This window comes from Chrysoperla carnea, chromosome 1, assembly GCF_905475395.1.
Source record: "Chrysoperla carnea chromosome 1, inChrCarn1.1, whole genome shotgun sequence".
In the NCBI taxonomy this organism is placed as follows: Eukaryota; Metazoa; Arthropoda; class Insecta; order Neuroptera; family Chrysopidae; genus Chrysoperla; species Chrysoperla carnea.
The window spans coordinates 88,060,509-88,080,035 of NC_058337.1; the positions used below are offsets into that span (position 1 = coordinate 88,060,509).

The 19,527-nt window shown below is 27.7% G+C and overlaps 1 protein-coding gene across 2 annotated transcripts; it reads right to left on the reverse strand.

Annotated features, from left to right (window-relative positions):
* Positions 1–13,128: 13,128 nt before the first annotated feature.
* On the reverse strand, positions 13,129–19,224 carry LOC123290448 (BLOC-1-related complex subunit 6). 2 transcript variants are annotated; one of them, XM_044870628.1, is made up of 6 exons: positions 19,099–19,224; positions 18,717–19,032; positions 17,105–17,212; positions 14,111–14,292; positions 13,370–13,530; positions 13,129–13,289 (listed from the first exon to the last, which is right to left on the reverse strand). In XM_044870628.1, exons 1-6 carry the CDS (start codon positions 19,177–19,179, stop codon positions 13,244–13,246), a joined length of 894 nt encoding a protein of 297 aa, XP_044726563.1. In that variant the 5' UTR covers positions 19,180–19,224; the 3' UTR covers positions 13,129–13,243. The 2 variants fall into 2 exon arrangements, with proteins under 2 accessions (XP_044726563.1, XP_044726562.1); XM_044870627.1 differs by having other exon boundaries at positions 17,102–17,212.
* Between the last annotated feature and the right edge of the window lie 303 nt (positions 19,225–19,527).

Consider the following 19,527-nt stretch of genomic DNA (forward strand, 5'->3'; position numbering starts at 1 on the left):
GACGGACCAATTTTAGCAGATAACGTGGGACCAATTTGGAGTGTATAATTCTCAAATGTACCCCACTTAGAAACTCGTAATACAGATACGCATGCTAGCCTTTAGTACTACTTATTTTCGTGTATAGATAGATATGAAAATCAATTCTTTTCGGATCGGGAAGGAGGAAATACATTAACTTAAATACAGTGCTCTATGTCGGCTCAGTGCGTTCTTCGGAAGATCTTCACTAAGATTCACAAAAATGATTCAATGTCCATTCTCTTGCTTTAAAAAAATAAAATTATATTGAATTCAAAATTTTATTTCACAAACAAACTCATTTTCATTGCATTTTCAGATAAATTAATGGTGAAACTACCAGTTATCGCGTTTTATTCTCCTACATTTTAACTTGAATGGCTTGTCAAAATATTAATGATGTACTAGTCTGTTTGGTAATGTTGCCCAGCCAATTTTATCGGCTGATTATATGAAAGTAGTGACATTATTAATAGCATTATATAATTGAAGTTTTAAAGTGTTTTGCAGGACACACAATGTACGATCTCGAAATCTGTGAAATGAAGTCACATGCGTTAGGAAAGTGCAAAGATTCGTTTTGATTTTTTAGCAGTTAGGTACCTTTAAAATTTTTTTTCTCTTAGCTCAAATTCTGAACTTTTTAGGTTGCCCCTCTCTGGTTTATTGATTGGCAACGCCTCTGCAAATTATCATTATTAAAAGACGAATAAAGGACAAAATAAATTAGGCGAAGCTTGTAAATTAGAATAGGAATTTATTTTTTTTTTAGTTATTGATTCAAGATAATAGTTAAGGTTTTTTCATTAAGAGTGCCCGATCCGTGAACTGAAATTGAACAAATTGTGTTTGAGGTATCATTAAAAAATTATTTCACGCTATTTTGTGTTTTATGTTATAATACCACTGAAATAGTATGTGCAGATTCGTGTATTGTAAAATTATCTCTTATTGGCGTTTTGAGTGGACAAATTCATCGTAAATAGACAATAGGCTATAAGGTCATCGGACCATGAACACCAACAATACCGCTGGTGATATTAAATCCGATTTATGTGATTGAGTCAACGAAGAATTATATTTTTCACATAAGCGCTTCCAAACTATTACAATTAGGCTGGTAACAAAAATTTAAGAATATCGCGTACACAATTTATTAAAGTTTAAGATTTGGACACTCTTAATAGAAAACCATATAATGTTATTTTAATTCCATAAATTATTTTTCAATTAAGCGATTTTAATAAACATTCGAAATTCCATTATTATGATAACTCCCTATTTGTAAAGATTGTATGAATGATTATTCAAAAATTTTATTAATTAAAATTTTTGTGGAGTAAAAATGCTTTCGATCAAAATGCCGCAATTATAATTTTTTAACAAACGATTTATTTCAAATAAAGCCGTTAGAAAACAATTAAATGCCAAAAAATCGAAATTTATTAGTATATGAAAAAATGTGGCGCTTGTTCATAAATCATTGTACATGTATAAAATTTTAAAAGATTCATCTTTAATTCTCCATGATGAGAATTTTAGTTGATGTCATTAATTTATGCTGTTGATAGCTTTTCAAAATTTTTTCATCATTAATCAAATCATGATGATTTCAAGCGATACTTCTACCACTTTAATTGAATTATCCGTTATTGAAGAAAAACAAGGATTCTGTTTATAATCGTTTAAAGTCGCAAACATTACAAATTTTTACACGCAATTCAATTGTGTGAAAATATTAAAACTATACAATACCAATAATATTGAAGTTATGCGTAAACCTAGGTGTCAGCTGTTTCATTTAATTTCGGTTTTTACATATTTAAATTTTTTTATTAACAATAAAAAGAATAAAGAAATTGTGTGTAAAAATTATTTACTCTCAAACAGTATTTATAATTTGAAATTAGTATTTCAAAAAAAAAAAACTCGAACGATTTATAAAAGTTATACTCAAAATTTTTTTTTCTCTATTATCTTCCAATTGAGTGAGTTAAAAGAATTATGACTTTATGAATATTTAAAATAGCTTTTTGAAAATCCATTTAAAAAAATTCCAACTGAACATCTTATCGAGTAGTTTCCAAAAAATACATTATCAAAATCTTCATAATAGTAACAAACTACGAAAATAAATATATATATATATTTTTAAAGATTATGAACAAATTCTTTTAAACTTTCAGCAAGTGACAGAAAGAAATAATCAATTTTTTACAGTCTGTCAATGATAGGAGACATACAATCTGTTCTGTAAATCATTTCACATAGTACATCAACATATGTACAAATACATTAAGCAATGTGTATAAGAAGAATAATATTATATATTTGTTATTAATAATATTGTTTGTTACTAATTTTTTCTTCAATGACGATACAGCTTGAAGCACCACAAAAAATGTATAAAGTAACATGCATTTAATCCATAGTTAAAAATTAACGTTTATTGGTAATTCAAAGAGAACAACTTTTTACATACTGCCATTCATTTGAATAAAAGGAAAGACTGTTCAATACACTAAAAATTTATTGTCAGACGGTTTTCCCGTGTACAAAATAACATAACAATATCTTTTTTACTAACGAATATTGTTATGTTGAAGTTTATACAAGAGAAAACCGTCCGCCAATAAATTTTTAGTGTATTGTCTTTTATTCAAATGAATGCATTAATGTATTATGTTATGCATGTTATTTTTTTACATTTTTCTGTTGCTCGTGCCTGCATATATCTTCCCCATTATTGACAGACTATAAAAAATTGATATTTTTTCTGTCGCTGGCTAACAGTCTATTTGGATAATTACCATAGAGTCGAATGCATACAACAACTTGGATCCAAAATTCTGGAAAATTATTTATCACAAAAAAAATTATTCCTTTTTCTCAACGAAAATGTATCAAGTCGGCCTAAAATATTTTTGGCTGTTTTTGAAAGACAGTATTGTTTAAGATGGGTACAGTTTTTTATGTTATATATTTGCTAAGCAAATAAAATATAGGTATATGGCTCAATAAATTTTTGGTCATCTAATCTACTTTCGTATTTGACGATGCGACTCTGAAAATTTTCTTTAATTTATCGAGACTTTTCGCAAAACAAAATAATTAATGCTTGAGCTTTACAAGTATGAAAAAATATCTATACGGAGCTACCTTTGACTTAGTTATAAACCAAATATTTAATCAACAATCAGCAGCTTTGAAAAAAAAAGTCTCTCAAATCAATGTGGGATGGCAAAGTCTAATTCTCAAAAAATTGTGTTAATTAATGAAAAATATCTTTTTCGAAATGAATAAAAGAAATAAAAACAACAATAATGAATAAAAGAAATAAAAAACCATGAAAATACAAAAACAATAATAATATAAAAACCCCAATAGTTTGTATCTGAGTGATATAATTGTCCGTGAAAACATGAGTAAGAAAACTTGAAAAGCCGTGAAAACCAGTATTTGATAGTACCATACTTAGTTCAAACTTTATAAACACCAAAAATTTTGTTGTCGATGCCATATTGACAGTGTCAATATAAAATTTGTCATTTAAGAAGATATTCTATTTCTTTAAGCGAAAATTGATTATTATAGAATTCCGGCGTATTTCGGTGAAAAGGTTTAATGGATAATAAGTAAATAATATAACTTAATATAAAAAAAAAAATTAATTAAATAGGGGTTTGAATTATTGTCTCCTCCAAAATCATTTTTTGAAGTCGATTAAACTAAAATGTCATCGTATCCATATTGATTTCAGAGAGAGCCTTTAAAATATAAGTGATATCAAAAATGTTGCATATCATTTGAATGTTTAATATTTGTTAATTCACTAAATACATTGTTGTATTGTACACACTGTACCTGTGTTTAGATATTGTATAGTTTAAGTTTGACGTGGATATAGAAATTATAAATGTTTACTGTGTAAATATCAAATTTAAATAGTGAAATTTGTTATTATGTTATCGGTGGAATAATAAATGTTTATTAAATTATATTACAAAAAAGTTCTATGTTAATAGAAACAATTAATGCATACATAAACGGTACGAGATTATTTATTCCTGTAAATATCGCCTTATCGAATCTATTCGAACGATCGAAATATATAGCAACTATAGTAGCATAAACCCTAAAACGTATTTAAATATCTTATTATATCTGTTATGTCTTTTTTGACACATTCAATGCGATGTAAAATTATTTTTTAATAAAGATTTATTCTTATTTTTATCATTATTTCTAAAAAAAAAAAGTTTAATCGGAGCCGTCGTATGTTATCGAAAACGGGAATCCTTAACTTTACGAACCATCGAAAAGTGATTTGGATACGTATTAAAAACACATTATTACAATTTTTTATTTATATCTTTCAGTTTCAACTAGTCGATTCACTTTTATAAATGGGACATTTCTCTACTAAAATAAAATCCATGACATTAGTTTTCGTGGATTCATATGATAGTTTTCGTTTGAGGTGCTTTTAGATGTGTCAGTTTCTTATAAAAATAGGGGGGCGTCGTATAATATTGAAACTTAGAAAACCAGAAGAACAAATTTTTTAATCGAATATCAATAAAATACTTGATATTGTTTTATTCACATTAATTCCTGCTGTTTTATAAAATTTTGAACAACGAAGTCTTTTGATACAGTTTCTTCAGAAACAAAGGAAGGGGCGCCCTCTTTTCATCTTATGGAAATTTTAAGTAACCCAAACTGTATCAAGGCAAACTGTATCAAGGTAAATTAAACTGTATCAAGGCAAACAAAATGTATCAAGGCATAATTTTGATACTACATATAGAATATAAAAGCGCTCTTAGGCGTACCAAAAGTTGAGGAGTCAGGACAGTGCTGGTTGTAAGATTTTTGAGCAGAATTATCATTACTAGATTCCGCAGGTAAACGTGACAATGATTATGTAAAATGAGAATGTATAACAAGTGTCCCATAACGGGAATTAAGTTAGGTAATGTTTTATTAAAAAAATTATTTAGATCACTGCTGGGTAGACAAGTTGTTCTCTCAGTGACTTTAACAAAAGATTTATGTTCCGAAGTGAGATGGATGATGTACTGTATCTATGTTACGAAGTGAGATGGATGATACTTCTTGAGAGTATCTGCTCCCACCTGCAAAATTTAGGAAAGAGGTGTAGGTGGTATCTTTAACGAGAATCATCAAAATGCATGCCCTCTGTTAACAGTCAAATCTGATATGTGTACCAACTTTACCAATTTATAAATGCCATAAACTACTAATATTGCCACTCTAAATTCATGCAATATTCACAAGAGCTCTGTAAATCGAGTGTACCTCCTTTAAGGATCGAGTATCCACAGTCCAGCTCTATACATTAATACTGGTATTAAAATAAGAAGAGTATTATGTGTATTATTGAAAATTTTTTTCTCGCAATAATATGGAATCGTATTAACTTTTCCATACTAGAGCGGCAAAAAATGATGATATTTTAAGTTTCGAAGTAGGTTGTATAATAATTTGTAGAATTGATATCATTAATCTGTTAATTTATTTATTTGTACACGTAATGTTTTTATTTTATTTACCAAACAAAAAACTAACTTATTACAAGAACGTTGCACAATAAGCTTCACGCTTTAAATTAGATTTTGAGCCGAATTTACAAATTTGTTGTGAAGTTTTGATTTTTATTAAATTTTATTTTAACACAGTTTTATTCACGAAATTCATAATCACTTGCATCATTTTCCATCACATGATCAACATACATTAGGCAGATTTCCCAAAATTTGTTTGTTTTAATTTTGAATAATTATATAGGATAATATTTAGATATTAATTTTGTTATTTAATTATACCAGTTAATATAAATATACTAAGTAATATAATTTAATAATAAATTTTGGATGCAATAAATGTTTCCATTAAAGTAGGACTCGACAATTACAATTTACAACAATATCCCAAAAATATTATTGTGAAAAATGGCTATAATATGCACTGAAATAATTCAATTTTTTAAATATACAGTGCAACCTTAATATAACGAACCTCAATATAACGAATTCCTCGATTTAACGAATTTTTCGCAATCCCCTTGAATTGTCCATAAGAGTCAATATAAAATATACCTCTACATTACGAATATTTTTTGCGAACAGCCTCTATATAACGAATTTTCAACTACATAAAAAATTTAAATACCTCTATATAACGAAATTCGTCAATTCAAAACCTTTATATAACGTATAAAGTCCCACCAATATATGACAGTTAGTATACTCCATAGTATGTAATTCATGTCGCGAGAGGTTCCGACACTTTTTTCCTCTTTATAACGAATTTTAGACCAACTTAACCTCAATATAACAAACCTCAGTTTAACGAATTACTTGATATAACGAATATTTACTGGTTCCCTTCAGATTCGTTATATCGAGGTTGCACTGTATAAAACATTCCAAATCAAGTTGAAAAACACAAAAATTTTATGAAATCGTTATTATGTGTATTGAAAACTGTGTTATTTATTAATATTTATAAATATATATATTCCTTTAAAATAAGACCGGAAAAAATTTTTGTTCATAAATAAAAAAGTAAAGTACCTAACTCTAATTTTTTCTCATGTGAAGATTCTCGTGGTGCGTTATTTCATACTTTTCGAACTGATATTCATAAATTAACGGTTGTCATGAAATAATGATGTCGGATTGCATAATTGACTTCTGTAAAGGTAGGAAATTTTCCGCACATTTCATTCAATGCTCTTACAACTACTCCCAAAACTGGTAGAAAAAAGAATGCATCAATTGGGAAAACTTTCAGGGTGGAAAAGGTTAATAGATTGAGCATAATTAAGCCAAATGGCAATTTTTAGATGAGTATTTATCAATGTAAACGTATACTAACGAGAACTTGGACTTTATAGAACCCGATGCAAAAATATTTCATAGAAGATATATAGCGCTCACTTAAATAGACTACCTTGAAATGTTACTGAAATTTTTTTTTTTTAATATATTTTTTCAGATTACGTACGAAGTAGATGGCTAAAAGCAGTTAATTTTTTTAAATCTATATATTTTATTATTGTTAAGACCGTGCTATAAGGTATTCGAATTCAAATTTCGAACACGGTCCAAGTTCGGGAATAAGTAAAGTAGGTTAAATTCTGATTCTTCAGTCACCTAATGAGGAACACGCCCCGATTAAATGGACTATACTTAAGCATCGAATTGAATGGCTATTTTATTAGGAACATGAAAGTAATAATTCATAAGCACATTAAAATTATTTAAAAAATTTCTTTGTTACATAAAAGACAAAATCATTATAGATGTTAATGTTAAATCAAGATTGTTGAATATGTATTGTTATTTTATTGGCCTAAAATATATAGAGATTTGAAGGAGCTGTTTGTATTATAATCTCTGCTTGTGTTATTACGAATAATGATTAGACAATGTAAATAATTTTTGCAATGGGAAGACATTTTCTATCTTTATCAGAAAAATTAACTAGGGATAAGAAATATAGATATAGAAAAATATTGGAAGTTTTTTAATATCTATTTGAGTAGGTAAATAACTTTGTTTTAATATCGAAATCTTTCAAAAAACGTCGTTTTATCTCGGAACCATTAATCTCGGAAACGGCTAAAACGATTTTCATGGAATAAAATAGATTTGATTTTCATGAAATTTAGTATTCAGGAGGTTTCGAAGCTCCAGTTATCCAGGTACTTATTATAATTGTATAAATGATAAAATCTTTTTGTGAAAAGAAAAAAATCTAATATAATGAAAAGATATAAGTTAAAAATATTTTGGTTCTGCATATGCATATGCGACGAATAATTGTTTGAGTGATTAGTGTAACGTCAAATTAAGGTGAGAGTCGACATATTTTGCGGAATTTGTGGTGTTTATGCTAGTTGTGAATACATACATTAATGCAATTTGTTACACTAGATATACCCCATATTTATGTCAAAACAAAACCATAAATTCTTAGAGCAAACACGGTGTAACAGCAGTTACCAATAGAATACCAATGCATGAAACTCACGTAGAACCTACCTATACCACTTGTGTACCAACTACCAACTACCATTGTATAGAAATTGAACTGTAATTACACCGTTTAGAGATTTAAGGAATTGATTAACATGTATACCATGTGCATACTTTATGTATACATGTATACATAATGCACATGTGTTTACATGTGCTGTGTATCACTTGCTATGTCCTCTGGCATTGAAGCACAGGGTAGAAAGCACAGTGTTTTAACATATTGTTAAGTTGGTTTTCCGTCCAGAAGTACCCCCGACTTAAGGCTATAATTACACGATGTTAATATTATTTTATACTTTCTCCGCATAGTTTATAATTTAGCAGGCATTTAGATCTAAGCCGATCGACATTTTGTCCATAGACCTAGTATTATTTAATAATAAATATAATAAAATACATATATGTGTTTTGCATTGTTTATTCTGTTCTTGAGCTGCTGGACCCGTCTCCATTTGACGTTACATAAATATCGTCATGGCACTATACAGGCTTTTTAATAAAAACAATTATTTATATTTTAAATTAATTGTAAGTTTCAATCTAAAACCCATGTAGGTTCACGTCAAACCCTTTTGAAGGTATTGTAATAATCGTGTCACCTAGTCAAAAGAAATTAGATGTTGCTTATTGCAATTAAGAAATCTGTGTATTATCTTTCCTGTTTTGTTGCGTTACATACACAATAAAGTGATAATAAATAACTGTTTTGTAAAATTCTAAAAGACGAACAAATTGCATTTGAAATTTTATGTATTGACAAAGTTTGAAATTTATTATTACTTGCGTATTTATTGCATTATTATGTCAATAAATACAAAAATCACACTATATACTTGCTTCTAGTTTTGTAATTCTTAGCCAGAGAAAAATTTGTACATAATATCAATACACATGTAACTATGTACATAATAGAATTTGTATAATATTTAAAAAAAGAAAAACTCAAATTACGCACTTTATTATAAGCATTAAAAAAAAAAACAGAAATAATTATAGAATTCAAGAGATCCTCTATTAATCAGAAGGCCCTTCGACATTCTGTGGGCTCTCTACAGAGAAAAATGGATTTTAATACTAAGACTCTATCTAGCGATATAAAAAAGAACTATAGTTTGCAACGCCCGTAGATACATAATATTTAACGGAAATGTTTGTTTGCAATCTTGTAAACCATACGCACTTACCATATACATAAAAAAGAGTACAGCACATACATTATTAAAATGTATAATAAAGTAGGTATCTATCTATATTGCCTTTTCATTCAATGAAAAATTTAGCTGATTTGTTTAAGTGTGGTTTACATTCTTTTTACTCGTATCGCTGATATCTTAGCGTTAAAGTCGAATAAATGAAATAATTATATATATAGATACGAGCAACTTGACTAAAAAGCATACACTGTTTATGAAACTTTAGGGCAGATATTTCTGTATAATGGATCAAAATAGATAGATTTTCTAAATTTATTGTTTGTTCATTTAGCTAGGCCTTGAAGACTCTCCCGTCAGTCAATTCAACATATGAATTACTATAGTCCGTACACTGGGAAACTAAGAAAACACAACTCTCTGTTAATAGCTGCTCAATAATTTTGGCTGCAGCGGGGAGTCTAAATTCAATTAATGCGAAACTAAATCTGTGAGTTGATTGTTATCTATAAGTAGTCTGGCAAAAAGAAGAGAAGAAAGTTTGACAAATTTCTGATGAAGTGACTCTTAGCCAAAATAGAACAGTAACACTTCAGAGTGAGTCTTAATATAACCAACCAATAAAATACAAAATCGTTTTGACGATATTCCTTTAATGCATTTTAATGATGAATTACATCTGAACTTCTGTAAAGATCTCTATTTCTAGGATCGTAGACTCAATTTGAGAACATGAAAAGTAGTCGAAAATTTCAAACTCTGTCAAAAAATTTAATATTTAGCGAAATTTATAGAAAATAAAAACCTGTTGTATGATGTATATATATAAATACATATAGAAAATTTAGTAAATTTTAAGGAGTAATTTCTCTCTGGAGTTTTTAAAAAAAATTCGAATAAAATTTCTGCCTTTTTGAATAAATCTCCAATCGAGATAGCAATATTAATTTTGGATAAATTTTTTAAAGAGTATTAGCGTTTGTGTTTAATTAAATAATATTTATAAAAAAAAAAAAACTTTAAAACTCATGAAAAACTACTGCCTTAAAATTTTATCAAAAATCTGTGTTCGAATTTTATTCATTAATATTCTATAAATTATTACATCGAAATATTTATCTTATGAATTATTAATTATTACACTATAATTATATTATGATCAATATCACGAATTTAAGTTACAAAAACCTATAGATTTGACACCATAAATTGTTGTAAGCGTAAAACATACCACAGTTTTTCCCAAATTCAATAAAAAATGTGCCAAATAATTATTATCTTCATTACTTATTGAAATAGCCTCAAATTTTATTAAATTAAAGCTTTACTTTCAAAAATTTGGTTATAACATATTAATCGATGGAGGTAAAGGTAAGATTGCCACCTCAAAGTTCCGGGAACACGCGAGATTAACCAGAGAGTCGAGATATAGTTAAATAATTAATCTAATTGTATGTCCGAACATAATAGTGCACGATATTTTTTATGTTTTGTCTCTTTTTTTTTTCATTAAATTTAAATAATCGTTTAGCTTAACCTCGAAATGGATTATTTAAGCAACCACTAAATCTAAGTTCTTATTATTATTTGAGCTTGATAATGATATAAAAATGCCAAGACAGACCAAGCACGAAGCTCTTCTGGAAGAACATGTGTAAAATAACTACGTAACTTGCTATCAAAATAAAGTATCTTAGCAAGAAAAGGAGTATCAATGATCTCCCACGTTAAAGAACAAAAGTGGTCTCTACAGAAACCTTCTAAAGGGTCTAGTCCAATAAAAACTAATTAGGGTGAACATTCCAAAATACTTCTTCTAAACTTAATTAGCCTGAGATAATTTGACTTTTGGAAATACTTATTTTCAATAGGGGATAATCCTGATGTCGAATTGGCATATTACCCATAAAAATGTAAAACTAGGCTTGATACCATGATAAAAGTGAAATTAAAATTGATTAAAAAATGAAGAAGTTATAAGCAATCAAAGATTGCATTCAAAAGTTGCCCATATCCTTTTAGCAAAACAAAGTTTAATATATAATCTCTATGGCGATAACCACGTATGACATCACTAATGGGTATCTTCCTCTTTGTTTAATTGACTAGTATATAAAGATTTTTAAAAAGCAACTTCACTTTTCTATTCGTGAAGTGAGAATTCTTCATCTGAAGTGATAAAAAAATTAAATCCGATCCCCTATAGCCAAGAGAAGAAACATCATTTTTAAATCCAATAAGGATTCTATTTTCTAAAAGGATCTAGTAACTCTAAGTGGAGTTCTCTAATGTAATATTTGTATTTCTACAAAAATTCTCAGCATCATGAGAAGTTATTGGCCACAGAAAGAAGAAAATATAAAAGGTTATTTTAAACAATTTTTATGGAATATTTATCTTGATCCCGGCGAGTCTCAATTTGTGTCCTGTGTTTATTCTTCAAGTATAATTATAGTATGTTAATTTAACTTATGTATGAACAACATGTAGTTACTTCTAGTTAAAAAATAGAAAATGTATATTATTAGACAAAAAATACAATGTTCATATTTATAACACTCTCGTTCTTTGCATTTTTAGTCAGTATCATATAATTTAAATGACATAATTTTATTTAGTGTTGCCAACTTGTAGGAGATTTCACCCTATTCGCCATGGGAACTGATTCAGCGATGTCTAGTGGTAGAAAATAGAAGCCGTCCATGACAAGTCAAATTTATGCATGCTATGACTAAATTGTTTATTTATATTTTGATAATGAGTAAAATAAAATAAAATAAATTATTTAAACTATGTGATGTGATTTATTTCTTATTTCTGTTGAAATTTGACTTGTTATAGATAGCTTCTATTTTCTACTACCAGACAGCGCTAGAATCAGTTCCCATGGCGAATAGGAATATTTTTTTAATTTAGAGGATTTTTTGGAGATACATTTGTTTTTTTAGAATTTTTACTCAAATATTTTACGCACTTTTTAAACGATGCCGAAAGTAGCTGATATAACTGATAAAAGAACATTATCAAAAGTGCACAAAAGTTTGGAAGTACGATGTTTAGGGGTTTTTTGAAAGGTTTTTACCTGATTCTTGGAGGGATGCAAATTTAACTGTTGGCAACACTGTTTTATTACTTAAGGCGATAATAAATGGAGATATTTCCATGATCGGCACCAAAGACTATAGGATAGACAAGAAGCAGAAGTATAATTATAAGTGACATCTGGAGTCTGAGGCGATCAACTATTAAGTTTGTCGGCCTTTGCGGGTATGGCTATTAAGTTTAACTACTTTGCGGGGGTGACTATTAACTATTAAGTTTGAAAGCCTGACTCGGTAGAGGCGCTGAAACTCGTATACTACGATTTTACATTAGCTCATATGGGCTGCTTCTCCTCTATCCTATGCTCTTTGATCGGCACTCGCAACAAATAATTTTAATACATATCTTTTAGAAAATATATGTTTTTCTTAATTAAAACAAAAAAGCATAGAATAACTATTTGCTAAGCAAAACACAGAAGAATAGATAAATTAACTGTTAGCATATAACACTATTGATACAATATAATACTTAAAAATATTTCTAGTCAGCGCCGGTTACAGAGGAATTATTATAAATAAATTCAATTTTACTTACTTGTATCCGTTCTTATTTAGAAGTAATCGTAATATATCGTTTTGTTTGTGTTACGCTGGGTATTAATGAATTATATAATCGATGTGGTCCTAAAACTATGATTCAAATAAATAAATACAATTACAACAAAGTTAAGATTCTAGAATATTTATTATTTCTAGAATACAAGCAAATAAATATCAACAAGAATTCAAGTAACAAAAATAAACAATAATACATTAATTACAGATATGTTATAATTGGAGAGGTTATGTTACATAACCTCTATTACATTTTTTAAGAATAAAATACGCTGATTTTTTTTAAACTGCAAATATTATTTACACTTTTTAATAGAAATTCAGATAATTGAAGTTGTATTATTTAAAGATTACTTTCGAATAAGTCCACAAGTCGTTTTATCTCTTTTCTGTTGTAGTTATTAAGAAAAATTATTATCATTACACAGAAATTAAACGATTATATAAAAAAATATTTTGAAAAGGATACATTCTCTCCGCATGATATTGAACATTTTTCATAGTATGAGATACTTCTTCAGCTTTTGCTATAATAGTGTACATTCCTTTTATATTTAAGTCCATTGCATCAGACATTTTTGAAACCGCATCTTTATAAATGTCAACATTATCGGCAGTTATCGAAGACATCTAATAAAAAATACAAATGGTAAGTGCTAAAATGGTCATCATAGGAGCCGTTACGAACGAAGTAGGGCACGCGCCCCTTTAATAATCAGTTAATAATCCACTTTTAAATAAATAGAATCAAAAGTTGAAGAAAATAGTCCAACAATTGTACCCAATTTTTCGGTGCCTCCTCAATAATTTTATTCTAGCGATGCCTATGTTGGTCACCTTTTTTTAATGTTAAAATTTTTATTAACCAGGCCAATAAATAATAGGTGTTTTTAGTTTATCCATGATTCGGTCTAATGGACACTAGAACTGGCTTTAATTATAAAGTTGTAGTCCGCCCAAATCTGACTTTGATAGTTTTTAATAAAATGTAGTAAATACTAGGCTATTCTTTCGTACATGGCTTCATTATGACAAGCCTGAACGTTTTTAATTTGGGGAATTTTCATAAAATAGGCGATTTAATACATAACGAGAAGCTGTGAACATGCAATTTTTTTGTTACCTTATCTAATAAGACGATAATATAATTTAATTTGGCAGGTTGCTTAATTAAAATTACTGCGTATAAATTGTTATACATTATTCTTACCGAATGAAGTATACCACCTAGATTTTCTGTTAGATTATCAATAGATGTTGCCATACGTTGTGCTTCACATTCTAAATCCGCTAGAATATTTACATCAATCTGTGTAAATTGTGGTACTAATATTTGTCGATATAAATTATTCGGTGTACCACTACGTGATGTTCCAGGAAAATTCGTATAATCTAAAACATTTGATATAATTACAAATTATATTTATTATATTTTTATTTTTTATTTTTTTAATTATAAAAATTACTATTTTTTTAATTATAAAAATTACATTTATTTGAATTTTACAAATATGGGTTTAATTTTTTTTAATATTATTTATTACCTTTTCCTAATTCTTTTAATTCTATATCCATGATTTTCAAATTAATTTTATTTTACTATTCATAGATACATTAATAAATAAAACTAATTTGTTTTTGTTTATAAAATCAAGCCTATTAAGCAATTTTAATGTAACCTTACAAGTCAAAACTGTTGATAACAGACAATTAGCTACTATTTTATTACTTCGTAAAAATAAAAATAGGCAATTATAGTGCAGTGTTTCGAAGTTTAAAGTCACGAAAACCTCAGAAATTAGTAGCCATTGTCTAGGGATTACCATGATTCTTTTTAGTTGAGTTTTGTAAAAAGTATGAATTGTTTGTATTATGCTTTATTATGCCTCAATCTGTATTAAGTATGCCTTTAATTTCAAAAAAAAAAGCGAATGCTACCCCCGATCTTTTAGCGAGTCCGAAAAATTGGTTAAAACTTCAAATCGATGTTTTTCCCAAGAGAACATTCTTGAAAATTATCAAACTAGGCTAGAATTCTTTTTAAAGAATCCCAACCGAAAAATTGAAAAGAAAAATTTCAAATTTTGTATTTTAGAACATTGAATATTTACCATAAACATTGAATTCAGAGAAAAAAAAATGAGATGAAAACATAAAGTCGATTTTATTTTTTCAAACTTTAAGTATACTACAAGAATGTTAATTTTACCAATACATATCTAGAAATTCTAAAAATTAAATTGTTTTTTTCATTAAGGTTACATTATATTTAAAAAAAAATCAAATTTACTAATATTAACTGAGAAATTTCAAAAACTTTGTTGACCTCCTTTGTATAGATTTAGATTTTCCACATTAACGAACTTTCGAATACCAAAAGCAATATAAATATTAAATTTTTTTTCTATGGGACTAAATTTTCAGTAATAATAACTTAAATCCCACCTAAATTCAGCATTTTTATTGAGCCATTTGAAAGTATATACTGCTTTATAAACAAAAAGTATCAAAACTCATTGTGTCCTAAAAATATGCTAAAGTTGTTAATTCGTGCATAAACATTTTTGGCTTCGCTCGCGTTATAAATACTTATAACCACTAAACGATTCTATTATATTATTATTCTCAGTTTTCATACAATGATTTCATCATTTATGTAATAATATTGCCTATATTTATAAATAAATAATATCATTATTAAAAAATAGAGGTAATTATTATTACATTAATGATTAATATTGATAAATCTTGTGTGAAAATACAAATTAATAATATAATAAAACGATTTATAGGGACGTTGTATCCGTTTCTGCATGCAATGAATAGTGGAATACCAGCTAAGTAATGCTCGTTTACTTACTATTATCAATATCTATATTTTCAAATGATTTTATCACTTCATTTATGTATTCATCGTCCATTTTAAAACCAAAATTTTAGGATAAATCAATAATAAAGGTTATGCTTTTGATTTCAGAGGTAATGTAAAAAAATTTTCAAATTAATTTTAAGTTTAACTCCTTATCATGTAGATATTCACGGTTCTTACTGGGTGACAGTTTAAGAAAAAAATGAACAATTTTATTAATTAAAAATGCGTTTATTAGAAACATCATTTTGCCGTGCGATAACCGGAGGATTATAATAAAACTACGATAGCAGATTTAAATTTGGTTTCAGCAGATGTTGAATAAATAGCTGGAGATTAAGAAACCATAGTAATTTTAAACAAAACTGTTCAAATGTATGAATGAACTTTCTTGTCATTCTTGGGCATTCTTGGCTTTGAAAATTCACTACTGGAATTGTCAACAGAGTGAGAACCACGTCTCAAAGTAGATTGACAATGATAGTAAATGTCGAGGCCTGGTCATAATACGCATGTCTTAATATACAACATAATATCCTGGCGCGTATTTAAGATAAGATTATACCACTTTAAAATAAAATTAAAACAGTATATTTTGTAAAAATTACCATTAAAAAAAATTTTTTTAATAGAATTAACACAAAATTATCTAACAACATTACTCGTTTGAACGTTAAAACAAAATAAAATTTTATTTATTTATTTTAAGCACATGTGAATTTGAAATATAAACATATCATTGAAGCAGCTGATTCCGGTTATACGATCATGCGCATTGAATACCAGGCCTCCAAAATGGCGTTTCTCCGTCAGCTGTTTGAATATTGTATTTTCATCTTTGTTAATCTACTCTGTGACGCCAAAATATATATACTTGGTATACACTGGGCTTATCTATTTAAAATATATGATCTAAGATTCTTGGGATAGTCTGGTTATTCCACAGATCCCTGCTGCTTTTTTTTTTTAAATTTAAGCCTGTTTATGACTATATTTCTTTATCTAATCAGTGATTTTGTGTACAAACGTTCCTTTTTTTAATTTGTCCAATGATTAGAATAGTGTGCACTTTAAAATTGATCTATTTTTGATTTTCTGTATAAAGACAATAATTAGGCATAATGCATAGAGGCGACTAGATTCTATGAACCATTTTCAAGTTAAATAAACGTGAATGAAACTATTGACTTATCATCACATTCGCCATGTGTATTTGAATTCTGATTTTGGAGATTTAATTGTTAGAAAAAAAAACTTTGCATCAAGTGGCAGATCAAATAAAAGCCCTCATTATGATGTTTAATAAAGTATAGTGAATAATTCAGAACTTACCACTCTTTTTCGTAATGGGACTTGATAATTTAATCTTATACTCTAAATCTTCTGCAATGAAGTATGTCATATTACCATCCACATGTATTGTTCCATGTAAATCAGGACAACCTATATAAATAAAATGTTATCGATTAGGTCATAACCCCGGGAATAGATAAATTTTTTATTTCAATGGCATTAAAATATTATTTCTTCAATTAGTTTCACTGTTTGTTTTAGAAAACTTTGATCACACGCATAATGTTCAAAATTTAGACCAAATAAGATAAGCGACACACACCTAGTGATAACCGATCTAAAACTGCACAATATGCATAATTAATGACACACAAAACATGTTCGGTGCTGCATAACTTTTAGAACGGGTGAGTATTACTTAAAATTTAGATGTTAACAAAATATATTATTTCATTATTCAACGTAGAAAAAGCATTTCTATAAACTGTGAATTCCAATTGTAAAATTGGAAAAGACATTACTTCCTTATTTTCTAAAAATAATATAGGATTTAATAATTTTTGTACTGTGTTTTGATATTACGGAACCCGTTAATTTACTACTAATTTACATCAATATTCACTAAGTAAATATCTGAATACTGCCGACTTTCGACAACTAAAACTTCAAATATATCTTTTTATTTAACTTTTGTTGTGGAAGTTTGACAAATTAGAATTATTTTATGACATTTGGTTCTTTACAAAAAAAATCCCCTTCATTTTATGTTATTTGCCCTCGTTGTTACGCCTATTCTACAAGCCTATCTCCATAACTTGAAATTAACAGATCCCTACGAAATACAAATATTATACAACTTATTTGAAGTCATCGTTCGAATTGTTTGCATTTACCTAGAAAATTGGAGTTATCGAATATAATATTCAGGGTAATATAATATACATCGTGAATTCAACAATATAATTACTGAGCGTCTCGAAAGGACAGTACAAAAACGGTATATAAGGGATAAAAAGTTATAAATCTGACCCATATCGAGGTAGGTTTTTCAATAATTATTGTTTTTAATTTTGATAATTTCTTGATTGTTATTAGTTAAATTGAAATTTTTATAATAAACAAAGAGTAAATAGATGTGCCCCTAAATACAAGCAGTTATTCGGGTCATTAAGGCTTGTATCTAGGAACACAGGCCTAACATTTACTACATTTTTTCTCGAAGTTAAAGCGTTTCGATACCAAAATGATAGTGTTACCAAAAATCTGAATTTTTGTTGCCCATTAATGAGTATTTAATACGTCTTCTGTGTTAATTTCAAGTCAATTCTCTGTATGTTTTAAGAAAAATTAATTATTAAAAATAGTTCTTTTAAAATGGTGGTATATGGAGAAGTCGTAATAAATGTTGGTTTTTAGTCAATAAAAACTTTTATTCCTCAAGTTTTAAGCTTCTTATAATCATATTAAAATTAAGAACTTTCTCAGTCTCATTATTGAATAATTTAAATAAAATTGTCACATGCCTTCAATATAAATAGCTAGAAATTTTCATTTATAAACTTTTGAGATACATACAACTTTCAGTCTAACCTATCTATTTTAATTTCAGTATTTTCGGATATAGAAACCTTATCAAAATAAAAATAAAAATTACCTATATTTTTGGATGCAATACTTTTTCCTTGGGCCTTATCGTACTGTAAACTATCGGGTCGATGTTTAATATGATCAGGTAAATCAGGAACTTGAATTGGAGAATCAATTTGATCTAAGCCAAACGAAACAGCAGTGCCACACTCAGAAACAGGACTTCCACTCGAATTAAATGATATTTCACTGTACGAAGCAGTCATTTGTTGCGACATTTCATCAATTTCCTGTTCACATTCTAAATCATGCAATTCTTTTGTTCGTGCTATGTCCGCATTGGAATTTAAGAGTTTGGGCTGAGGTAATGGTCTAGGTGGTCTCTATACAAGTAAATACAAAATATTTTTGTACACATATTATATTATAAAAATGACATTACTACTTACAGCTGGTAAAGGAGGTGAAAAAATTGGGGGTGGATCTGTAGGTGGTTTACTTGGAGAATTATCAGTACTCTCAGAAGCCATAATTATAAATATGTTAAAAATGTCAATGTACTGTTGAACATAAACAATTTTATTGACATTTGAAATGTCAACTTGATGTATAGATTAAGTACATAGATATTATTCTTTGATAATTTTTTTTAAAAAGAGGCGGTCAAATTAAATTATCATAATTAAGTAAGTTAAAATAATTATCCTAGAATCCATTGGATAATATCTTAGTAACTCATTTACTTATTTTAAAACAAATTTTACAAAATTTGACGTGAATATAACAATGTGATTCATAATTTAATAATAATGAAAAATCATAAAAAAATAATTTAATCACAAAAATCATAAAAAAATAAGTACAAAATCATAAAAATA

Bases quoted from the DNA above. Each gene is read 5' to 3' on its own strand.
- LOC123290448 (XM_044870627.1), bottom strand. From the start codon at position 19,179: ATGGCTTCTGAGAGTACTGATAATTCTCCAAGTAAACCACCTACAGAT. The intron at 17,213-18,716 runs GTAATTTTTATT...TTATTTATATAG, and splicing joins TATTGCATCCAAAAATATAG to GTTGTCCTGATTTACATGGA. The intron at 14,293-17,101 runs GTAAGTTCTGAA...CAAATGTTTTAG, and splicing joins TCCCATTACGAAAAAGAGTG to ATTATACGAATTTTCCTGGA.